This window comes from Pelodiscus sinensis, chromosome 2 (genome assembly GCF_049634645.1).
Source record: "Pelodiscus sinensis isolate JC-2024 chromosome 2, ASM4963464v1, whole genome shotgun sequence".
NCBI classification, from domain to species: domain Eukaryota; kingdom Metazoa; phylum Chordata; order Testudines; family Trionychidae; genus Pelodiscus; species Pelodiscus sinensis.
In genome coordinates, this window is record NC_134712.1 from 156614865 (window position 1) to 156635977 (window position 21113).

Here is a 21113-nt window from a genome sequence, read left to right on the forward strand (position 1 = left end):
GCTCTGCTAGCTAAAAATGGCAGTGTGGCCATGGCAGTACAGTGACAGCTTGGGCTAGATGCCTGAATACAAATGTCGGATCTCAGATGAGATTGTACATGAATAGCTATCCTGTCACTGCAGTCACACTGTTATGTTTTGTTTTGCTTTTGTTTTAGTGCACTAGTTTGATCAGAGCTAGTCTATGTACACCCATCCAAGAAGGGCATTATACCTCCTGGCTGCCGTATGGATGTGCCCTAGGAACTGATGATTTTAGGATACAGAGTACAGAGTGGACAGGTACACAAGGAAAGGAAGGGGACCTGACTTTTACACTCTTATACAATCTGGTGTTTTCTCATTATCAAGTGTTACCTTTGAACTATACAGCTGTAAAGATTTTTCTTTGTTATGGATTCTATATTTGCACCCTTAACTCCATCTTGTAAGAGGGTTTCTTTTAAGCTGAGACTTTCCTTTATTGTGCTTTATTGTTTTTATTAAACTGTAGCTCAGTGACACCCTATATATATTTCCTAGCTTGGAAACTCTGCTCTGGTCAGTCCTAGAGTTGCTACCTTTCGTTCAAGTGAACATCAAAGCAAAAACTATCCTCAGCCCTCTTTGTCTAGCAATTCTCACTCTTTGCACTAAGTCCTTACCATGTGAAAGGTGACAACATGAGGGTATGAAGTTAGCTCTCCCCATTGCAGTGTTCTCTTTTCCTTCTAGCTGTATATCCTTTCTGATCAGTGACTTCACATTCATGGGGAAACTGAGGCTGAGGGATTAAATGCATAACTTGGTGAAGGGGGAGGCAGTGTGGTTTAGCAGACTGTATATTGAACTGGGAGTTTTAACCAGCCTCTCTCTCTCTCACTGACTTGGGCAAGTCACTTAATCTGCCTGAGTCTCAGTTTTCCCTTCTGTACATTGTATCTGTAAATTTACCTGCTGCAGCAGGCTTTTGAGACAGAATTAATATTTCTACTGAACTTTGAGATCCTTTAGTAAAAGATGCTGTATAAATCTAAGTAATATTTGAATTACACAGTGTGGTGAAGTGGTAACAAAACTCAGACGTCCCTGTTTCCCATCCTTCTCCATCCATTAGAGCAAACACTTCTTCTTTGATGTATATACTCTCCTACAAGATCTGACATATGAAGAAGGATGGTTGGGTCATTAAGGAAGTGAACTGGGATGCAAGAAATTTAGGTTCACTTCCTGTCTCTGACACAGATTCCCTGGATGACCTGGTACAAATTACTTAGGGTATTGCTGTAATGGAGGTAGACTTACTTGCACTAACATGCTAAAACAGCAGTGTAGCTGTGGCAGAATAGGTAGGTGCCAAAATACTCTTCTTGGGTTACACATGGAAATGTAATTAGCCTGTTCACTGCAGCAGCCTCACTTCTATTTTTTAGCATGCTAGCTTGATCAGAGCAAGCATGGCTATCTCTACCTGATCTGAAAATTACCTCTTCAGCTCCAGTGTAGAAATGGTCTTAGCTTCTCTGTGCCTCCCTTTTGTCATCTGTGGGGAAAAAAAAAGGATTCTAGCACTTCAACTCACAGGATACAGCAGCTCCGATATGGGCACTAGCAAACCAACATCCAAGTGATATGAGATTCCTAATGTACAGACAAACTACTTTTAATAACTGACTACAATCCCAGCATATCAAAAGGAAGCAGTTTTCATTGTAACTAAAGAAAAAATGTAAAAAGGAATTTCTTTATCAATTTATTTTTTTGAGATGATATTGCAGTGGGGAAGGGGCAGTAGCCTTTTTCAAAAGAATGAAAAACCCAGGGGCTTTTTGCTTTAGTTTTTAATTCTCCTCTCTCTCAAATACTTCATTCCATCTGACACAGGCTGTCCAGGAACAATCTACTCTGGCATAAGTTCCCACATGTATGCCTGAAAATTAATGTTTACTGCATGAGGTTAGTGTATGGTTAAAAATGTTGCACTGGAAATCTAGCTTCAGTGGAAAGACTTGTACTTCTCCATAATAACCCATATTTTAATCACTTTTTCCATGATTTAAAAATACTCAGCCACCTCTGAGGGAAATTGTGGCTTTTTTGTTGGTGATGATTTTAAATGATAGTGAAATAAGTGCAAGTGAATGCTGATAACTCGTCAGCTCTGGAGGCACACTGATTACAACACTGTGGATAGAGCTGGTTTGGTGTCTTATTTGAAATGTTTTTGAAAGAAATATGATTTCAGCATAATCAAATTTTTTCATGTATGCTTTGTGTCTCTAAGGGGCTTCTCTGTGGGCTGAACTCTGGCTGGACTACATATCCCATGATTCAATGAAATCTTGCCTTCTAGTTGCACAGTCTTGGTCCATCATAGTAGTCATGTGATCCAAAGTACATTATGGGATGCAGTCTGGCCAAGGGATATGGCCCACAGAGGAGAATGGAAGCCTGAGGCACTTGAACTATACTGTCTGTGAAGCACTGAGTCAACTCAAGAGGGACACAGACGACTGTCAAACCAGTATGAAATTAAATCATGTTTTGGTTCAGTCCAACAAACTGGAATAAGTGATTTTGATCCAAGAAGGCTGAAATGTTTTATTTTGGCAGGAAATGTCAAAACAATGTTTTGAATTGAAAATTTCTGGCACTTTTTATTCCCCTTATGCAAGAAAATGAAATATTTATGACTAAAATGAAACAGTTTATCATTAGATCCTAAAAGATATAATGAAATTAAATAATCCACTTAGCAGACTAAAGCTCTAGTGCACCAAAAGGCAAAAATCTATTAAAAAGTTGACCAGCTAAATGAAGGTCAATTGCATTTCCCATGTAACAAACAGAACAAGATTCCGACAGCAGTGAATGCCTCTTCTAGGGAAAGGCCTGCTAGTTTGTATGTGTATGTAACGATATATTGTGTTTCAGAAGCTTCTCCATTCATGCTTGTTTTCACTTCAAGCTCACAAGGTCTTCTCAGTCAAAAATGTATCAAACACAACTACTTAAAGAGAGTCGAGAATTTTGGCTTGGCTTTGTTCAACTTGCTTACACCAGTGTAAATTCAGAGTTATTCCATTCCAACCCCAATGCTGTTAGCTGTGCTAGGAATATTTACATTAGGTTGACTTTGGGTTTTGCATGTATGTGAAACCAACCTTTTTTTTTATGGGTCTCAACAGCATTGATTTTGTTCTGACGACAGCAGGCAATTATGCCTCTTGTTTATCAGCAGGAAATGGCACCCTTCCCAACTGACAATGCTTGATGGCCTGTAATTTTGTAAGATACCAATGATCGTTCAAATTTGGGAATCGAAAGTGAGCTCCGTGCTGCCGCTTGAGATGAGGCAATTTCTGTTGCTGATCCTCTCGCTCTTGAAACAGTAACGATAAAAGTAAGAAGGGTTTGGCAAAGATAACATAAATGTGAGGCTGCCAATCATTCCAAAGGCAAACATTAAATACCTACTGCCGTGTTATATAAACTGGGGCTGTGAAAACTGGCTGTTAATTACATTTGAAAGCCCACATCAATAAAAAGCACTTTCTTGTTGTGTACCAGGTGACACTTGAAAAAGCCAAAAGATGAAAGAAAATTTCATCCCAGGGCTCTGCTGAACATGAGCATCAGCTCTCGCCAATATTTCTTTTGCATCTTGAGCCTGCTCACCATGGCAACCTTTGTTTGCCTGCAGTAAAAGGGAAGGTATCATCACTGTTCACTTAGCATAGAGCACAGCTTTAAAGAAAAGAAAGTACTTTAAACAAGAGCAAGAATAGAAAGCAACCTTTTCACCAGAGCGTGTGTGAATGTGCAACATATGCAACTCAGTTTTGACTTCTGTATAAACAGATGGAAACTTCATTTCCTTTGTGTTCTACAAGGGGTTTCTTCTACAAGGAGAAGAATTTTAATTCTGAAAATAAACAGAGCCCCCAAATAAAAAAAACCTCAATCCACAGTCCTTGGCCAGGCAAAGCAAACCCATAGTTCATGAGTTTACTAGCAACAATCCAAGGAACTTGAGAACAAAGGGAATATTTTTCACAATTGTTGGTAAAAGATTTACGAGCAAAGTGAATGTTAGTTACGCAACCCAGGTTTTGCCAAGCATGAATTTAATTATGAAAAGTGACTATTAGCTAGTTATAAATAGGCTTGGCAAATTTCAATTGTTGGTCTTTTTGTAATTTCAGTGGACAATATTGTTTATTTGTAATAATTTTTTAAATTTAAACTATTTCATTTTTCAGAGTTTATGGAGATTTATGGGGGACGTTAAACCACAGAGGAGTTTAGCAATTATTTCATGACAGTAGTTTGTGATTCAAAAAGTTATTGCTTTCTAATGGTTAAAACACAAATTATCAACATATTATGTGAAAATATACATCATATGTGAAAATATACAAAGTACATAACCTTAAATCATCCTTTAAGTTCTCACACAGCCTCTATCTAGTTGTAAATTTCTGTTCTTGATAGAAATATTTGGGTATGTATGTGTGTGCATATGCATACACAAGTGGTGAAATTAATGTTTACCAACACTTACTGATAAACATAAAATCCTTCTGTGCCCAGTAATAAAATGTATGTAGCGAAACCAGAGTATATTTTAGGATCTCTCTGTTTTAGATATTTATATGACCACTAGCATATTATTGTAGTTCCTTGCAGCCTTTATTATAGTTAACCTCTCAGCACCCCCATTTTACATATGAGAACTGAGGCAAAGAGAAACTAAGTGACTTGCTCAAGTTCACACAGTCATTCTCAGGTTAGATCAGGACTTGTACCTAGGTTGCCAAATCTCCAGCGACTGCTTTAATCATTGGAGCAAGTTCTTATCCATTTTATTGAAGGGGGAAATTGAGGCATAGAGAGGCAAAGGCCAACCCTGCTGTGCTGCACCCACGTTTCAAAATATCCATCTAAGTGACCAAAGATAATGCAAGTGTGGAGTTGAGCCAGGGCTTGAAGCCAGGTTTTTTATGCCTGATTCTGTACTGTTGTTACCACATTGTGCAGAAAACATTGTAATACACTATGGTAAGGTTGTGGGTTTGGAAAATAACGTAAAAACAGGGTAATAGAAAACTGCACATATATCGGGCAACATTGCCTTCTAAAAGCATGTGCCCATTAAACAGGTCAGCCAGTCACATTCTTTGCAAAGGTTTTATATTGATTTTTTAAATTATTTTCTTTTCATAGGGTAGGTATTGTTGATGTTATATGACATTAGGCAAGTCTGCTTGACCTCTTGTCATTGACTAGCTAAAGGTCTGAATTGTCAAACTCTTGCTGACCAGAGCACATTTTACACTCATAAGGAAGTCCCACTTCCTTCTGGCCCACGAAAGCTCATCATCTAATAAACCATCTTGTTAGTCTTTAAAGTGCTATATAGTCCTGTATTTTGTTTCAGCTACACCAGACTAACACTGCTACATTTCTATCACTATTGTGAATATGGTGGGACTTCTCCATCAGTGACTCTGCTCCACAGAGAGGAACGAGTTAATGCATTTCATTGGCATGGCAGCGACCATCACCTTTGCTTTGACAAACATATGCCTTTTGGGAGACTGGTAAGAGAACCAGGCATAAACAGAGAAGGAAGCATGGTTCAACAATTAGGGCAGGTGGGGCTGGTGGAGGGGAACCATACTTTAGAATGAAGAGCAAAGGTCTATTCTGGTATATCTGAGGGTGCAGAAAGATGCCTTAGAATCCTTCATTGGGGAGGCAAGCTACCAGTGGGATTGGGCTCATGAAAGGAGGGTCCTCTATTAGACTAATTAGTTGAGTTTAGCCTCAAAATGGCTGTTATGACTGTACTTTTAATGTAACCCTTTGTTTCCAATATTTCTGATGACTGTCATGTGAATTTCTATTATTTGCTAAATATACTTGTGCTTGCCTTCTCTATAAACAAATCTCCATGCTGTGAGTTGGGTGGAGTTGTGTTCAAAGGTGAAAGTAGCAAGCTGTGGAGTACTACTCATTTGGGGGCAGCAGGTCTGGTAATTATGTGGAGTGGCCAGTGGATAAGGGGCTGGACACTGCAGGCAGTAGCTTAGAGGACTCACTGTCTGGAATGCACCAATTGCTAGGTTGGAACAGTAGAGCCCACCTGGACTGAATGCATGTGTTGCCAGTGCCCGAGAGAGCCAGAGAGCTGACTCCTGGGAGGTACAGACAAGGCATCTCACACTAAAAGCAGCTGGAGCAAGGCATCTCACGGCCCTCAGTGTCTAGGAAGCAACACAGGCAAACTTTGCTCAGATGAATAGTCTGATTGACTGTTCATTTTTGGGAAAGCTGAAATAAGAGCAAGCACTAGGCATAAGCAGACTAAGCAATTGGTTAAGGCCCCCAGCAGCTCAAGCCCCTCCCCCTTTCACTTTTTATTATGAGTTGGGGGGGCGGGATGAGGGCAGAAATAATCTTGCGTAGGGCCCCCAACGGGCTAGCACTGCCTCTGTCTGGAATTGCTTTCATGAATAAGGATTTACTGATGTGTAAGAGTCACAGGCTCAAGTCTCAGAGGGGTAGCCGTGTTAGTCTGAATCTGCAAAAGCGACGAGGAGTCCTGTGGCACCTTATAGACTAACTGAAGTGTAGGAGCATAAGCTTTCGTGGGCAAAGACTTCGTCTTTGCCCACGAAAACTTATGCTCCTACACTTCAGTTAGTCTATAAGGTGCCACAGGACTCCTCGTCGCTTTAGGCTCAAGTCTATATTCAAGAAAGAAAATAGCTTCACAAATGTGTAAATATATGATGTGTTAATTAGCACACTATTTAAGTTTATTTAGCTATTTCTTGAAGCAACTGTACTCGCTGAGAGGATATCTGTGGACAGAACATTCCCAAGGCAACCACTCTGGTTACAATTGACCTTAAAACTATTCCTTGAGCACAAACTTTACAGAACTTCTAAACTTGAGAAAATGTGTTTACAAATTGATGGTAACCAAGAGAAAAAAATGTCAGCATGTTTCTAGTTGCTGTGGGAGGGAAATAATCACACAGCAACCAGTTTCTTCTCCTATGTTTTCTAACTAATAAATTTTTGGCTCCCCCAAACATCTCTCAATAGTCATAAAACATCCAAGGAAAGAACAAAAGCTGCATTACTTATTGTGAATCTAGTTTTTAAGTATCTATTGATGATTCTGTGTTTCATGTGTGCACTTTAGTTAAAGGATGATTATCAAATCATTAGTGAACATTGAATCAGAGTTTTATGCTAGGTTCTCGTCTGGTCAATATATGGCTTATAACAATAAATTTCTTGTCCCAAGAAATTATAATAATTAATAACAGATGATGCCACAGTTTTCATAGTGTTCCACAGAAGTAAGAGATGTGGCCCAGTTTCTGATCTCAGTTACACACATGTAACTCCAAAACAACTTAATGGAAATCAAGTTACTTTGCAGTTATGCTGATGTAATGGAGACGATCAATATCTGGTCTCTGTCCTGAACAGGGACACTTTTCCTGCGATCAGATCCTTGTGCCTACATGGTCACTGATGTCATTGGAGATCTACAAAGGTGCAGGGGTTTGCTTGTAAAGAGGTAGTCCCAAAATCGGAGCCTAAATCACCCAGACATAGAAAACAAAGAGACAAGATAAACTAAAATGTGAGGAAAGGAGGGGCAAAGGTTAAAATAAATAGAGATTTATAACGTGGTCACATATCATTTCTTAAGCATAATATACAGTTTTTCTGTCCCTGTCTTAGGTGCACATTTGTGTCCATCCTGTATCAATGCTTCTTACCATGCACATGGAAACAGTCATATAAGAGTTCTCAAATGATTCCATATTTTACTACTTATTGTTGCATAGCTTTCACTTGGGGCAGATTTTTACCATGAAACATTTTGTTTCTGAGTAATTCTCCTTAAAGTAACAGGTAGCATTGGTTACAAGGGGACCTCTCCCTCTTCAAGCTTCCTTCACTATGTCCCATGCAGTGTCTTCTCTGCACCACAGGGTAGTGCCAGCGAGGCTACCTTGGTTTCCCTGCTTGCTGCCAGAACAAAGACAATCAGACGTGTCCGATCAGAAAACCCAGAACTAACAGAGGCAGACATCATGAACAGGCTGATGGCCTACGCATCTGATCAGGTGAGTGCATCTAAAGTGGCATTGGGGACTATGAGAGTTTTCTCTACTTGAAAAATGTAGTCACCCTGCTATACAGATTACTCAGATTGTAAACTGTTTGGAGTAGGGATTGTCTTTTCATCCCAGTTTTGTACAGCACCTTGCACATTGGTGTCTAGGTTAATAATTTCAGTTCGTACATGCTACCACAATACAAACACTAAATAATAGCAACAGGTTAAAGCACTGCTACTGATTAACAGCCCAATGTTGCCTCCTGATCTCACACTATTTTATTTTAGTCTGCAAAGAATCTCACTGAAGTGAATGGATATATTGTTTGTGATATAAGGTGTTAATCAAAATGAGTAAATGTGGGCCAATAAACTAACTGACTTGAATGTTGACATACAAAAAGATGCACTCCATGAATTATGAACAAACCAGGCTTAGTCCCTGAAAAACTGCAGTCGGTTTAGAAAATAAACCCACTAAAATCTAAGTGTATCAAGCTAAGTTTGCCCAAGATAATCCTATTTTCTTTCTGCAAGCAGTATTAGCACATTTACTTAAACTGAGTTCTCAGCATGGCCAGGATCATGAAAAGCTTCTACCATGCATGAAAGCAAACTTTGTTCTTCCGGTTCAGCCATGCTTGCATTTTAATAACTGCTAATCCTAACAAAGAAGGCCAAACAATGTTACCTCTCCCAATAAATATGACATTTTACTATCTAAATGTCAGTGAGATAGGAGGAATGCTCCCACTACTTGATATTTAATTTGATCTAATCCACTAGTTACACCACATTAAAATGGCCAGACGTCAGGTTTCACTGTATTTTACCTTTACTGTATATTAAGAGATAAACTAATTAAAAAAGGGCACCTGCTTTTGTTGGGAATGGGGAGTATGGTGCAGAGGCCACATGCGAGAACAGTTGGGATATGAGAAGCGGGGAAGGATCGTGACGATTTTTAAAAGCCAAGATACACGTGGTCCTTTTTTTCTTGGGGCTTTAGCGTGTGTGCTGTGCAGATTGCAGACACAGATCCCTAGGTCTCATATACTAATATGCAGAGCCCCACTGTGTGTGTCTTTCTTTTTTTGTTATGAATGGCTGATCTGAAATGGAGACTGACAGTCCTCTGTGCCTGCTGAAGGTCAGGGGATTTTCTGTCTTGCAGAAGGATTCGCCTTAAGACATTGCTGACCTTTCAAAGCAGATCATAGGAGCTACTTCCACATTAAGAATAAACCTGTGTGACCCATGGCTCAGTAATCCAAAAGGAATGAAAAGCTAAAAAAGACTCCAGGGAGGGGGACAATGCATATGTAGACAAACACTGTGTAAGATGGGAATGGAGGGGGACAAAGACCATGTCAACTGCAACCCTGTACAAAATTTTTCACATCTTATCAAACCCACTGTTCTCCAAGAAAATTCCATTGCAGAAATAAGACCACTGCAATAAATGGAAATTTGCCATTTACATGATAAATGTAGGATGTGGACCACAGGAAAAATACTGGGAAATGAATATTGTTACAGCAGGATTTGTAACTATAATGGCTATATAGTTGGGGTAAATTAAGACCTGGTGTAAGAGCACAACTCTCAGCAACTGGATAGTTTAGAATGGACAATCTCAATTCCATTACATTGCGGTTCTCATCAAATATTATGTGTGGTTTCTTAGAATTAAAAACAGCTTTCTGTAGATGGTTCATGTTTTAAGACTCACCCATTTAATTGCAGGCCCATTCATCAGTGGAAAGGGCAGGATTAATTGGCGGAGTGAAGATTAAAAATATCCCTTCAGATGATAAATTTGCTGTTTGCGGATCAGCCCTAGAGAAAGTTTTGCAGGAAGACAGAGCTGCTGGCCTTATCCCATTCTTTGTAAGTACTGGCTTTAACAATGCTGTAGGAACATATAGATCTGCATACTAGTTAGAACAGGAGAGATTATTCCATGAATATTCTGCACTTTACGTGAATTTTGCATAAAGTCTCTCTCTTCTTTTTTAATGGGTGCAAGGGACAGGGGAGAAGAAAAGAAACTAAGGCTATTTCTACACTGCACACTTAATTTTGGAATAAGCTGTGCCAGAAGAAATATTCCGAAATAGCTTATTTCGAAATAGTGCGTCTACACAGCAAATGCCCATTGAAATAGCACCGAGCTATTTTGAAATAGAGTGTCCACTCTCATTGGATGCTGAATTGCATTTAAGGCCACCCAGGCATCAGGACAGCAGTTACTTCCTGGATCTGCTGCTGGAGGCTATCTGAGGCTCAAAATTAAGGGATGCCGCTGTACATCCCTGTCTCAGGTTCTTCCCCTTTGCCTATCTCCTCCAGGAACTGCAAAGCCTTTTTCTCTGCCTGATGTGGTTGCCCTTGAAGAAACCTCAGCTCTCTAGCCATGGAGCCAGACCTTCCTTACAGCAGTTAACAGCTCTTACAGGCTGTGCTGCACCTCCTGCAGCACTTTCAGCGGGTTGCCTTCCAGGCCCTGCAGGAACACAATGCCCACTCAGGCTAGGTCTACACTACAGCTTTTTTTGGAAAAAGCTACGCAAAATGCGTGTGGACAGAGTGGCTAGCAGGGCATGTGTGGGAAGGGCTGGAGGCCAATTATTTAAAAAAAAACTCCAGCCGCCTGTCTACACACACATTATTCCAAACTAGCTATTTCAGAAAAGGTGTTATTCTTCATAGAGAGAGGGTTACAGAATCTGGAATAAGGCACTTGTTACTTCAAAATAACGGGCGTGCTGTGCAGATGCTTGCAAAGTTATTTTGAATAATGTCTGTTATTCTGAAATAATGCTGCTGTGTAGACATGCCCTAACTGGATTCCCTAGGCACTATGGAGGGTTAGGAGACATTTCTTTGCCTTGATAGCAACTTGTGTGTATTGTGGATTCCCAAATAGAGACCATGTATTTGAATAAAAGTATAGCAGACAGAGACGATGCATTTAAAGGGGAGGAAAGGGAAATATTATATTAGATGGGTGGATTGATGTGGATGAGTATCTTGATTTCCTCCTGTTCTGAAATATTATGTTATAATCTTTTACACTGAATTTCCAAACTGCAATTGTCACTAATGTGAGTATTTCTTTTTGAGTTTATGGAGTGCATGTAGGTGTATGTAAAAAAAAAAAAAAAAATCAACACCTGAAATGACACAACGTCAAACTTAAATATCAACAAACAGCCAAAACCTTTACACTCAATGCTACTTTAACAAATAAATAAGTTTCATGGTATTTCCTGAATATCAGCAAGGTGAGGCTATTTCATATAAGGGTGGAAGAGACTGTATCATTTTTCAACAAGATGACAAATGTCAATAATGAGCTGCAAGTCACGTTATTTATTTTAACTTTATTTTCCTTTCCTATGAGAATCCATGTATTATGAAAAGTGTTCATACTACATATCCTTTCAGATTGTGTACAGTTGTCTTTCTAAAGTGTAGACACTTGGAGTGACTAATGAAAAATGCCACCTTCTTATTCATAGAATCTGTTCCTTCCGTGAATTCAGAATATGATGTGGTCACTTAGAACTGCAATAAGTTTTTAGAGCATTTTTTCTTTTGTTGGCCCTGAAGAGTTAATACCATTGAGATCGTAAATTGTAGTTTATTATGTGCATCAACAAAATTGTCTGCTATTTTCCAATAATTTACACCTGTGCAAATCAGCTGAAGACAATGGAGTTGCACCTGTGTATAAGAGAGTGTAAAATGGCCAAGAGAACTTTTATCAGCAGTGATGAGAATGAAGGGGAAAACCCAACTTGGCTCTCCATGTTGAGTTGACAGTTAGAAAAAGCCTTGTCTTGTCATTTAAAGGAATGTTATATGGAAATTATTGGAAGACTGCAGGTGTACAAGTTCAAAATACCATTTTTTACAGAGCTTCTGTTCAGAGGAATCTTATTTGATTCCGAGTACTTTGTACTTTGTCTTCCCTGTTAATTTGAAGAATTTTTTTAAATATGTCATTTAGTTTCTAAATGCCATTATCAAGCGTGATTGAGGAACTTAGGCCTCATTGAAAGTCAGTCTGATGTTGCTTTTGAAAACTGGACTTAAACTTAAATCACTAGACTATGATTTTATGGTGTGTTAAAAGATCATGGCCTGACCATGACAGATATTTCCCAAGTATAGGGAGATGCAGTTTTCCTGCCTTGGAGAAAAGAAATTGAATAATCTTGGAATGATCAAGTGAACTCCACCAATTGCCTTCCAGTAGAAATAAGACTATTTCCCAAAATGAAGGAGGTACTGCTAAAGCTGCTTACATGAGTGTACAAGTGCCACAGAGCCTGCTGCTGAAGAAAAGCATTTGTAATGGAGATCTCTGTTTCCTCTCCTGGGGTAAATACTGTACAGCAAGTCATATAAGCAGCTTTAACATACAGTGTGAAAGTTTGATTTAACCATTACGTGAAGCTGTTCTGTTTTTCTTTAACACCATGCCTTAGTGTTTTGTTTCTGCATTTCGTACGCACCATGCAATTCTGCATCATCCCTCCATGTGCAATCAAAATATTGAGTTGGTTTGTTGCTCAGTCCTCATCTACACAGACACAATGTAACTCTCCTCATAAATATTCACCATCTATTAATTTTGCAGCTGTGGAAAAAGGAAATCAAATAAGCTGTTTACAGATTCAGTGACACTATTACAAAAGGATGCCTTTTGTTTTAACTGTATGTTGTCTCCACTGTTTGCTTTGCTATGCAAAGCAAGCCTTGACAGGAAGCATGGTCTCAGCCTGACCCAGTGACAGCCCTTCCATTTATCTATATATATAAAACATCTCAGCGAGGATTAGATGAGATCTCATTACTCTTATTGCTGGCCTCCTATCTGAAAAGATGTGCTCATTCTCTCTCATATTGAGCATTAGCCCATGTGCTGTGTTGGTGCTCCCTTTTCTGCTCTTCCGGTTCTTTTGTTCTTGAGTAATCTGGGGCTATTTTATCTTTGTCACAGGAACAAAATATACATTTTATTAAGGAACACACCATTTTATTGCTCACCTTTTTTTACTGAGCTTTCTCTCAAGAGAGAGATGCCGCATTAGAGCAGAAAGCTCAGCAAAAGAATCTGTGACTGAAAAGAGTTTGATACAACATATCCATCCTTCTCTGTCTCTAATGACAAGCAGATAGCACACAGCTGCACCAATTGAGCTGTGCCACTGTAAGAGCGCTCGTATAGCCGCATTATGCTGATGGGAGAGAGCTCTCTCGTTGACATAAAACAAGTTCACCACAACATGGTAGTTATGTTGGCACAGAATGTCTCTCGCTGACATAGCACCATGCATGCAAATGTTTATGCTGGCATAAGTCACTTGAGATGTGTTTTCTTCACACACATTCCAGGAGTGACAAAAATTTTGCTGATATAGTGCCAGTGTAGCCATGGATCTGAGTTGTCTCCAAGTTCATGAAGTCTCTTCAGCAAAAATGATTTAATAGGTACTATGGAAGAGGGAAAAAAGAACAACCTTGTGTTGCATGGGCCAGATTCTCCCCTCAAATGTATATGTAAAAATCACAAATAACTCCATTACAATTAATACAAATATGCCAGTGTAAGTGAAGGGGGATTCAGGCTCGTGTGTTTTCTGAGCCTGATGAGAAACAGGAGATCTAATAAAAATAACGTGGTAGCAATGTTACAGCTTTTTCAAATAAATAAGGTTTGGTTACTAGATCATAAACACACACACACACACACACACACACACACACACACACATACACACACTTTGAATTTATATCCACCCACTGGTGTTTTTTAGCACTACCAATGTATTTATTGGTGCAGTTAGCCCAAACTATAGTAAAAGTTTGGAGCAAGTCTAGCGCTCTAGTTTTTATGTGTCTTTTCCATGTGCAAAGCTGTGTATATTTCCATTACAAAAGGTGTTTGCCAAAATCAAAGCACAGCTACAGTTCAACATAGGAAAACAGTTGAATTTCACAGGCTATCGACAAATAATGGGTCAGACGCCATGAGATGCTGAGTAACTCCTGAGAGGAACTGAAGTGGGCAGGAGTAGAAGGTCCTCAGCACCTTGGAGCAAGCTGCAAACTTGGCCAATATGCTAGGATACCCAGCTCTGCAGTAGCGCCCCAGTTTATTAAGGCAGTTTAGTGCATGCTGAGATCCCATTGAATTGGTTAGGACTTAAGCACACGGTGAATGTTAGGTGCTTTGTCTTAGGCTCTTAAACTGAGACAAATGTACCTAAAATAAAGTGTCTGAGTGCTGATATGTGTGTCCAAATGTACAACATGATATATCAATTTAGGCTCTAACAAATTAGAAAATAGGAGTCCATTGCATAAAAAACTATTTTTGCATAGGTGTGTATAAGTAATCTGTGTGTATATTGGCTTTCATAAGCCAGTACAGATACATGGAGCAGTAAGAGTGTAAGTTACAATATACTTCAAAGAGTTAATGAGGTGTGTAGTGCTGCTGCAATACAATCAGCTTCCTGTTGACTAAAGGCCCAGCAGAGACTCTCTGTAACTCTAGCAGAAACAGCTCTTCTGAGTGATGATTTACAGGATATACACAAGCAGATAGTTGGCATCTGGACTGCTTTGGGTGGTGATTGTATCAGAGCTAGATTGCTGGAAGCGACCGCTTTCTGGTGAGTTGCAAAATGGAGGTCCTGACTGCAAATGACCATCAAAACTTATAGATTTCACAAGTGTAAAGATGCTAATGCAGTGCCCTGACTATATTCTAGTTTGTCTAGTTGAATTCCTCCTGCAATTTCAGTTGGATAAGACTTCTGTTCAGAAGGTGGCATTGCAATGTGCTACATTGCACTCCAGAAGTGGCTGCACTACAAAGACAGGCACCGTTATTCTAATTAACTATTTCATTAATACAGACCCCAGTATGGTGAGCATGGTATGGAGAGTAAGCAGAGATAGATAGTGAAATTAATAGCGCTCTAATTTGGCAACTACATAGCAGTGATTCTGAATGGAATGTATAATATCCTGAGGATTTTTGGTTTTTAAATAGGTCTTTTGCAATAAAAGGACAAGATGAGCATCCAAAACTGTGTTAGGTCCAAATCACCTCATGGACTCACCTCACTCTTTTAGAATTTTAGAAGCTGGGAAAAACGAGGCTGAATTTAGCTCAGTGTGCATTGTTCATGTGTTATCATGAATAAATATGACACCTATCTGGAGATCACTGATAATCCAGTTATAAAGTATGTCACATGCTTTAGTATATTTAAATTAAATGTGCTTTCTTGGTGGTTGCTGTTGTTATTATTATATCAATTGCATCAACCAATAATCTCACTACTTCAATGCCTCTGCAGGTTCTGTATGATAATCCCTATTCCTTTACTGAGTCTCATGAAATTTACATCACATTTATAGAAGTTAGCAGCTGCTAGTGGTTGGCAGAGCAATCTGCCTCGTGCATCACTGGAACACTATCTCCTGAAAGTTGTGGAAGGAATACTTCCTGAGGTTTATAATCCAAACCTACAGGACATTATAAATATCTGTGCAGGGTCAGGTCGTGTGCTTGGAGAAATGATACATGAGGTGAGTGACGCAGGCATTTGGCTGCTTCTCATCCAGAGCAAGAGCTATGTTACATTTACATAACATGATCTGAAAACGCCTTGGGCTCTCCGGATCTGTCAGTTCCATTTCTGAGATGCAGCCTGCCCCCTGCACAAATGGGATTATGCTGTTGTAATATGGGTTACAAATTGGGTTAGAGTGATTGTTTAGTCCTGATGCACAGTAATGAGAGCCCTGAAGAAAGCAGATGCTAGGTTAAGTGGTTTCTGGGAATTAATGCAGGTGGCTTTGGGGTTCCTGCACCTACAGAAAAGACAATGAAATTATTTAAACAGCTGAGCCATTTTTTATAGAGCAAGCCATTATTCCAACAAGTGAGCATATATATTGAATGTATACAGTCTCTGATTATAATGGCACATTCCTTAAAGTGATTATAGAGAGTGTGTTTGTAGCTTAGTGTAATCGTATTACGGTGCTGACATAAGTATACCGTATCTTTCAGCGGGGCTGAACTGAGCTCTGCAATTATCTTACTTACCTTTATTGTCCCTCACTAACCACTGACACCTGCACTGCACCCTTTTGGTAAAGGCTAATAACTTAATTATAATACATCTGTACAAAGTAAACAGAGTTATGGTTGTGTGTCACAGTTAGCACTTCCTGACTTAGGTCCATTAGCTGTGTAACTTTATCACGGCAATCATTGTTCTTTATAGCCAACTTTTGTATATGCACTGACACGGCCCCATTTTCAAAAGGGTGCTTTCTCTTTTTAAGGACCAATTTGCAGCTGCACAATTCACATCCCTATTTTTGTACCTACAGTTCAACTGAAGGTGCTGTTCTCATACCTGCACCTTTTTTTTGACTATGGGAGTAAATCAAATACCCAGAAATGCATGTACTCCAGTTCATTTTCAGTTCATCTGTGAGTACAAGATCTGGGTACATACTACCCCAGTATAAAAGAGACCAAGACTCAACCCTTTCTTAAAATGAACCCCATAATTCCTAAAGGCAGGAGTTCATACCTGAGGTGCTTCAACCTAAAGAGGGGCTGTAAATAGGGGAAATAATACTGCAACTACCCTCTCTTTCACATATTTCTGAATGGGAGGGAAACTCAGGCTAGTCCCAATATAGAAAGGGGATGGTGATATGGATAAGGCTAAGAACTCTTACTTCTGATACACCATAGTATCTCAGGGTATCAATAAATCCCCATACCAATGTGTTTGCCACATCCTTTGTTTTCAGAATTTCACTTGTTTCTGAACAAGGATCGCAGTAGTTATACTGAAAACACCTTTTAGATCAGCCTTGCCAAATTTTAATCATCCCTTTGCCTCTGGCAATTTTTTTAGCATTGGCTAAAATATTAATATCCTTAGAATTGTCATTGTCATCATGATCAGATTGAGTTTTATGCCCTGTCTGGTGATTTGTCATGCTATTATAAGGCTGAATGAAGTCATACAAAGGCAGGCTATGGTCCTCTGAGACTTTTAGAGAACTGTTTTACCCCCATATAATTAGGTTAGCCATCACCAGGATACCTTCCTTAAAACATAAACACAAAAAATCTCATACCAGCAGGAATGAACATTAAAGTTATTGTTGGAGATGCATATAATATAGATGCAGATGTGCTTTGAGAGGGCTATTGCCATGTGTTTTTAAAAGCCTACTTATAACATAGTATTTGCTCTCCTTATGTTCAAGCTTTGATAAGCAGTGCGATAGTTTTTACAATTGACATTTAAAGTTTTGTTGCTGGCCTCTGAGGCTATGTTTATACTGCACACTTATTTTGAAATAACTCAGGTTATTTTAAAATAACAGAGTGCGAATCTACACAGGAAGCCTGTTATTTCAAAATAATTTCAAAATAACAGGCTTCTTACCACAACATCTATAACCCTCATTTCCTGCTGTGTAGACAGCGCCAACAGCCGAGTTAAGCTACTTCAACTTCAGCTATGTAATTAACATTTCTGAATTTGCATATCTTTACTCGAAAAGCTTGCCAGCTGTCTACACTGGCCGCTTGAATTTCCACAAGAACACTGACGATCTCATGTAAGAAATTAGTGCTTCTTGCAGAAATACTATGCTGCTCCCGTTCGGGGAAAAGTCCTTTTACGCAAAAGCTTTTGCGCAAAATGGCCAGTGTAGACAGCTCAGATTTGTTTTGCACAAAAAAGCCCCGATCGTGAAAATGGTGATCAGGGCTTTTTTGCGCAAAAGCGCGTCTAGATTGGCCACGGATGCTTTTCCGCAAAAAGTTCTTTTGCGGAAAAGTGTCCGTGCCAATCTAGACGCACGTCTCTGCAAATGCTTTTAACGGAAAACTTTTCCGTTACAAGCATTTGCAGAAAATCAAGCCAGTCTAGACATAGCCTAAATGTTTTAGAAGGTCACATCAGATTAACACCCAAAATGTTAGGTTGTTGTTGTTTTTTTTAATCAGTTCCTAGTCTGCATCTATATGTCTGTTATTCCCAAAGTGGATTCCTAGGTAATGATTAAATATGTATGTTCTATTGATATATATTTATTTATTAGAGCACATACACATTAAAAACTATGATTACGTGTTGGCAAATGTGTGAGGGCATAAATTGATGTAATATATGAACCAAGGCAAGCCAGAAGTACGAGGTTGTAGAAGGGAATCAGTCCATCATAAGAAGGATGACCTTTGGCTCAAGGCACTGGACTGGTAATCAATTTATTTGGATTCAGTCCCTGGCCCTGCCATAGACGTCTTCAGAGAACTAGGAATAAATAATAGTTTAGGCCTCAATTCTCCAGCTACAAAGTAGGACTAATACCTGTAATAGTTCCTTTGTCTAGAATTTATACTTAGACTGAAAACTCTCCATTACACAGACTGTCTCTCATCATGTGTGTGTATATACAGCACCAAGCAGAAAGGGGCCCTCATTTTCATTGGGGTTTCTATATGTTTATACAGATAAAAATAACAGTAGCTTGCACTCTGTAGCTTGCACTCTCCTATCAGTTGCTTTCTCTTCTATAACTCCACATTTTCACCTCTCTCAGGGTAAGATACGACAACTTACATTCACCCACTTATATCTTCTTGCTAATGTGAAACTTCCTCCATTATTTACATCACATCTGCATTTGACCCATTGTGTTCACAGCAGACAGTTCATATATCAGTAGGGAAGAATCGGGGAAGCTGATTTTAAGTGTTCAGAATGACCTGAAAGAGAAAAGCCCCTAAAAAATCTCCAGCCTTTGATAGCACTGATAACTTTTCCTGGAACCACATTCTGAGCTCAGTTATACTGTCATAAATGAGAATTAATGTAATTGATGTTAGTAGAACTATTAGAGATTGACAGCTGTGTAACTGAATTTAGTGTTTGGAGATATACAATATGTGGAATTCTTAATGCAAACCCTCACTAACTTTGGAACAGTCTCACATCCAGAATGGCACATTACAATTAAGTTGTTGGGTAGCTATTGATTAGAAGGGTACAATTATATATGGGTATTCAGATTACCTAAATTACCTGAATTCTATATATTCCCTGAGGTCTTTGTGGCTTGCTGTGTCTCAGTTGGTAATTGGCTTTGCTGGAAATTTGATTTTAAAGTTTTGACTTTTTTTTTCCCCTCCTCAGTTTTGTGCAACACTCGGAACCACACCTTGTTGCTCCTTCGACAATCTGTTAGAACTGGGTCCTATTTGTAAGTCTCTCTCTGCTGTTTTTCTCTAAATTTAAGTATAGGTTATGGCCTCTTGCTGATTCATTTTCTGGGTGTTATGTAGTATCAGTGTACAAATGTAATAATTCTGTCAATAAATCTTTTACTTGCAATTGTTTTCAAAAATTTCTTCAAACAGCAAACTTTCATTTTCAAGCCAGATCGCTAAAGGGTAAGCTTCAAAGATTTTTTTTTTTAAACTCTCTTTTCTGGCAACCTATTTTAGGACTACAGAATGCTTATGGGCTTGCCTTTTTGGATCCTTTCTTTGATCTGTTCTGAATGGGTCAGAAAACTTCCACCTAAAGAAGATGAAAAAAGCTGAATGTTGTGTCCTTCTTTGAGCTCCTCTGCCATTTTGCATCAGGCAGGACACATGTGAATTAGGTGATACACAATGATAGATTTAAGTAGCAGGTTGCAACTTTATTAACTTATCACTGTTATCAGTCTTGTATCCAATATATGAGGTATTTACATGAGCCCAATGCAGGATTACGGGGTTCCCACCATATAGCCAATAACTAGGAGTGGAGTTTTTTCACTCCTTTACTGATCCCGACTACTGTTTCTTAGGCTGGGAGGCAGATCTAGGGGCTCTTCACATCTTCTGGGCTGGGTGATTCAGGGGGAGTAGAGGAGCAGATGCACCATCCTGTCCATATTTCTCACAGGAGGAGTGGGCAGGAAGAGGAAGTGGAGTTTTTCTTGGCTGGGATCTTTCCTACCTCCTCCCCTCCTCTAAGCATGGTGAAGGGAGAGGAAAGAGTCCATCAGCTTCTAGCTGCATAGAAGTTGGAGCGTCTCACATCGTCTCAAGACAGGTTCCAACACCCTCTGAAATCCCTTTACTCGTGATAAAATCTTGAAAGTTGGCAATACTGGATTAATGAATGGGGGGAGGATCAAGGAGCCTCTTGACTCTCATCTTCTTCTGCCTGGCCACAAGGGATAGAGAGCTCACAGAGGAGAAGCCATCCCTGCATTCTTCCAGTGTGTGCCTCACCCCCTTTTCCTTGGGTCCACTCAAGTTTTCCACCATTCAACAGTGTGGATAGAATTTGTCCTCTCTTTGCTTCTTATGGAAACAAAAGAACTAAGAAGCAAAGGGGGAAAAGTATTTTCCTCGCCACCCCTCCCATTTACGCAATAGGGGCTAGAACAGGAGAGTTGCACTGACTAGATTATATCATTGACTGCAATGATAACGTTACCTGACACATTATGGAAAGCTTTGGCCTGGAAAAGTGTTTGATAAACATGTGCTCACTGCATGATCAGAGTGACATGCAGGTATAGATTGCATCTGGAGTAGCAATATATTTAGAATAAACATTTGGTAGTTATACAAAACATGACCTGCATATGGTGTTTGCTGCAATTTTCATTTAACTATTTTGGGCATCCACAAAGAAGAGTTTGGGGCACAAGGATATTGTATGAAAAACCAGAACTTTTGTCTAGTTAAAACTAGGATGAGATCTGATATGTTGTGAATTGATGCCAGGGCAAAACAAAAAATGCATGTTGCCCTGTTTTGAACCCTGTGTTGTAATAATTTGTTTCTGTGTATACAGTACACACAGGCTTTAGTGCTTCAATCTGTTCCTAATCCTGTTCCCCTGGGCTGGTTGTCATC

At 39.4% G+C, this 21113-nt stretch overlaps 1 protein-coding gene across 2 annotated transcripts in view; it reads left to right on the top strand.

Moving 5' to 3' along the window:
- The window catches only part of DDC (dopa decarboxylase), a 116768-nt gene that overhangs the window by 50135 nt on the left and 45520 nt on the right, over positions 1 to 21113 (top strand). For both annotated transcript variants that reach the window (XM_075921669.1, XM_025178093.2), the window contains exons 5-7: positions 8001 to 8135; positions 9875 to 10018; positions 19390 to 19456. In XM_075921669.1, the coding sequence (XP_075777784.1) occupies positions 8001 to 8135; positions 9875 to 10018; positions 19390 to 19456 (346 nt within the window). The remainder of the gene's footprint in view (positions 1 to 8000; positions 8136 to 9874; positions 10019 to 19389; positions 19457 to 21113) is intronic.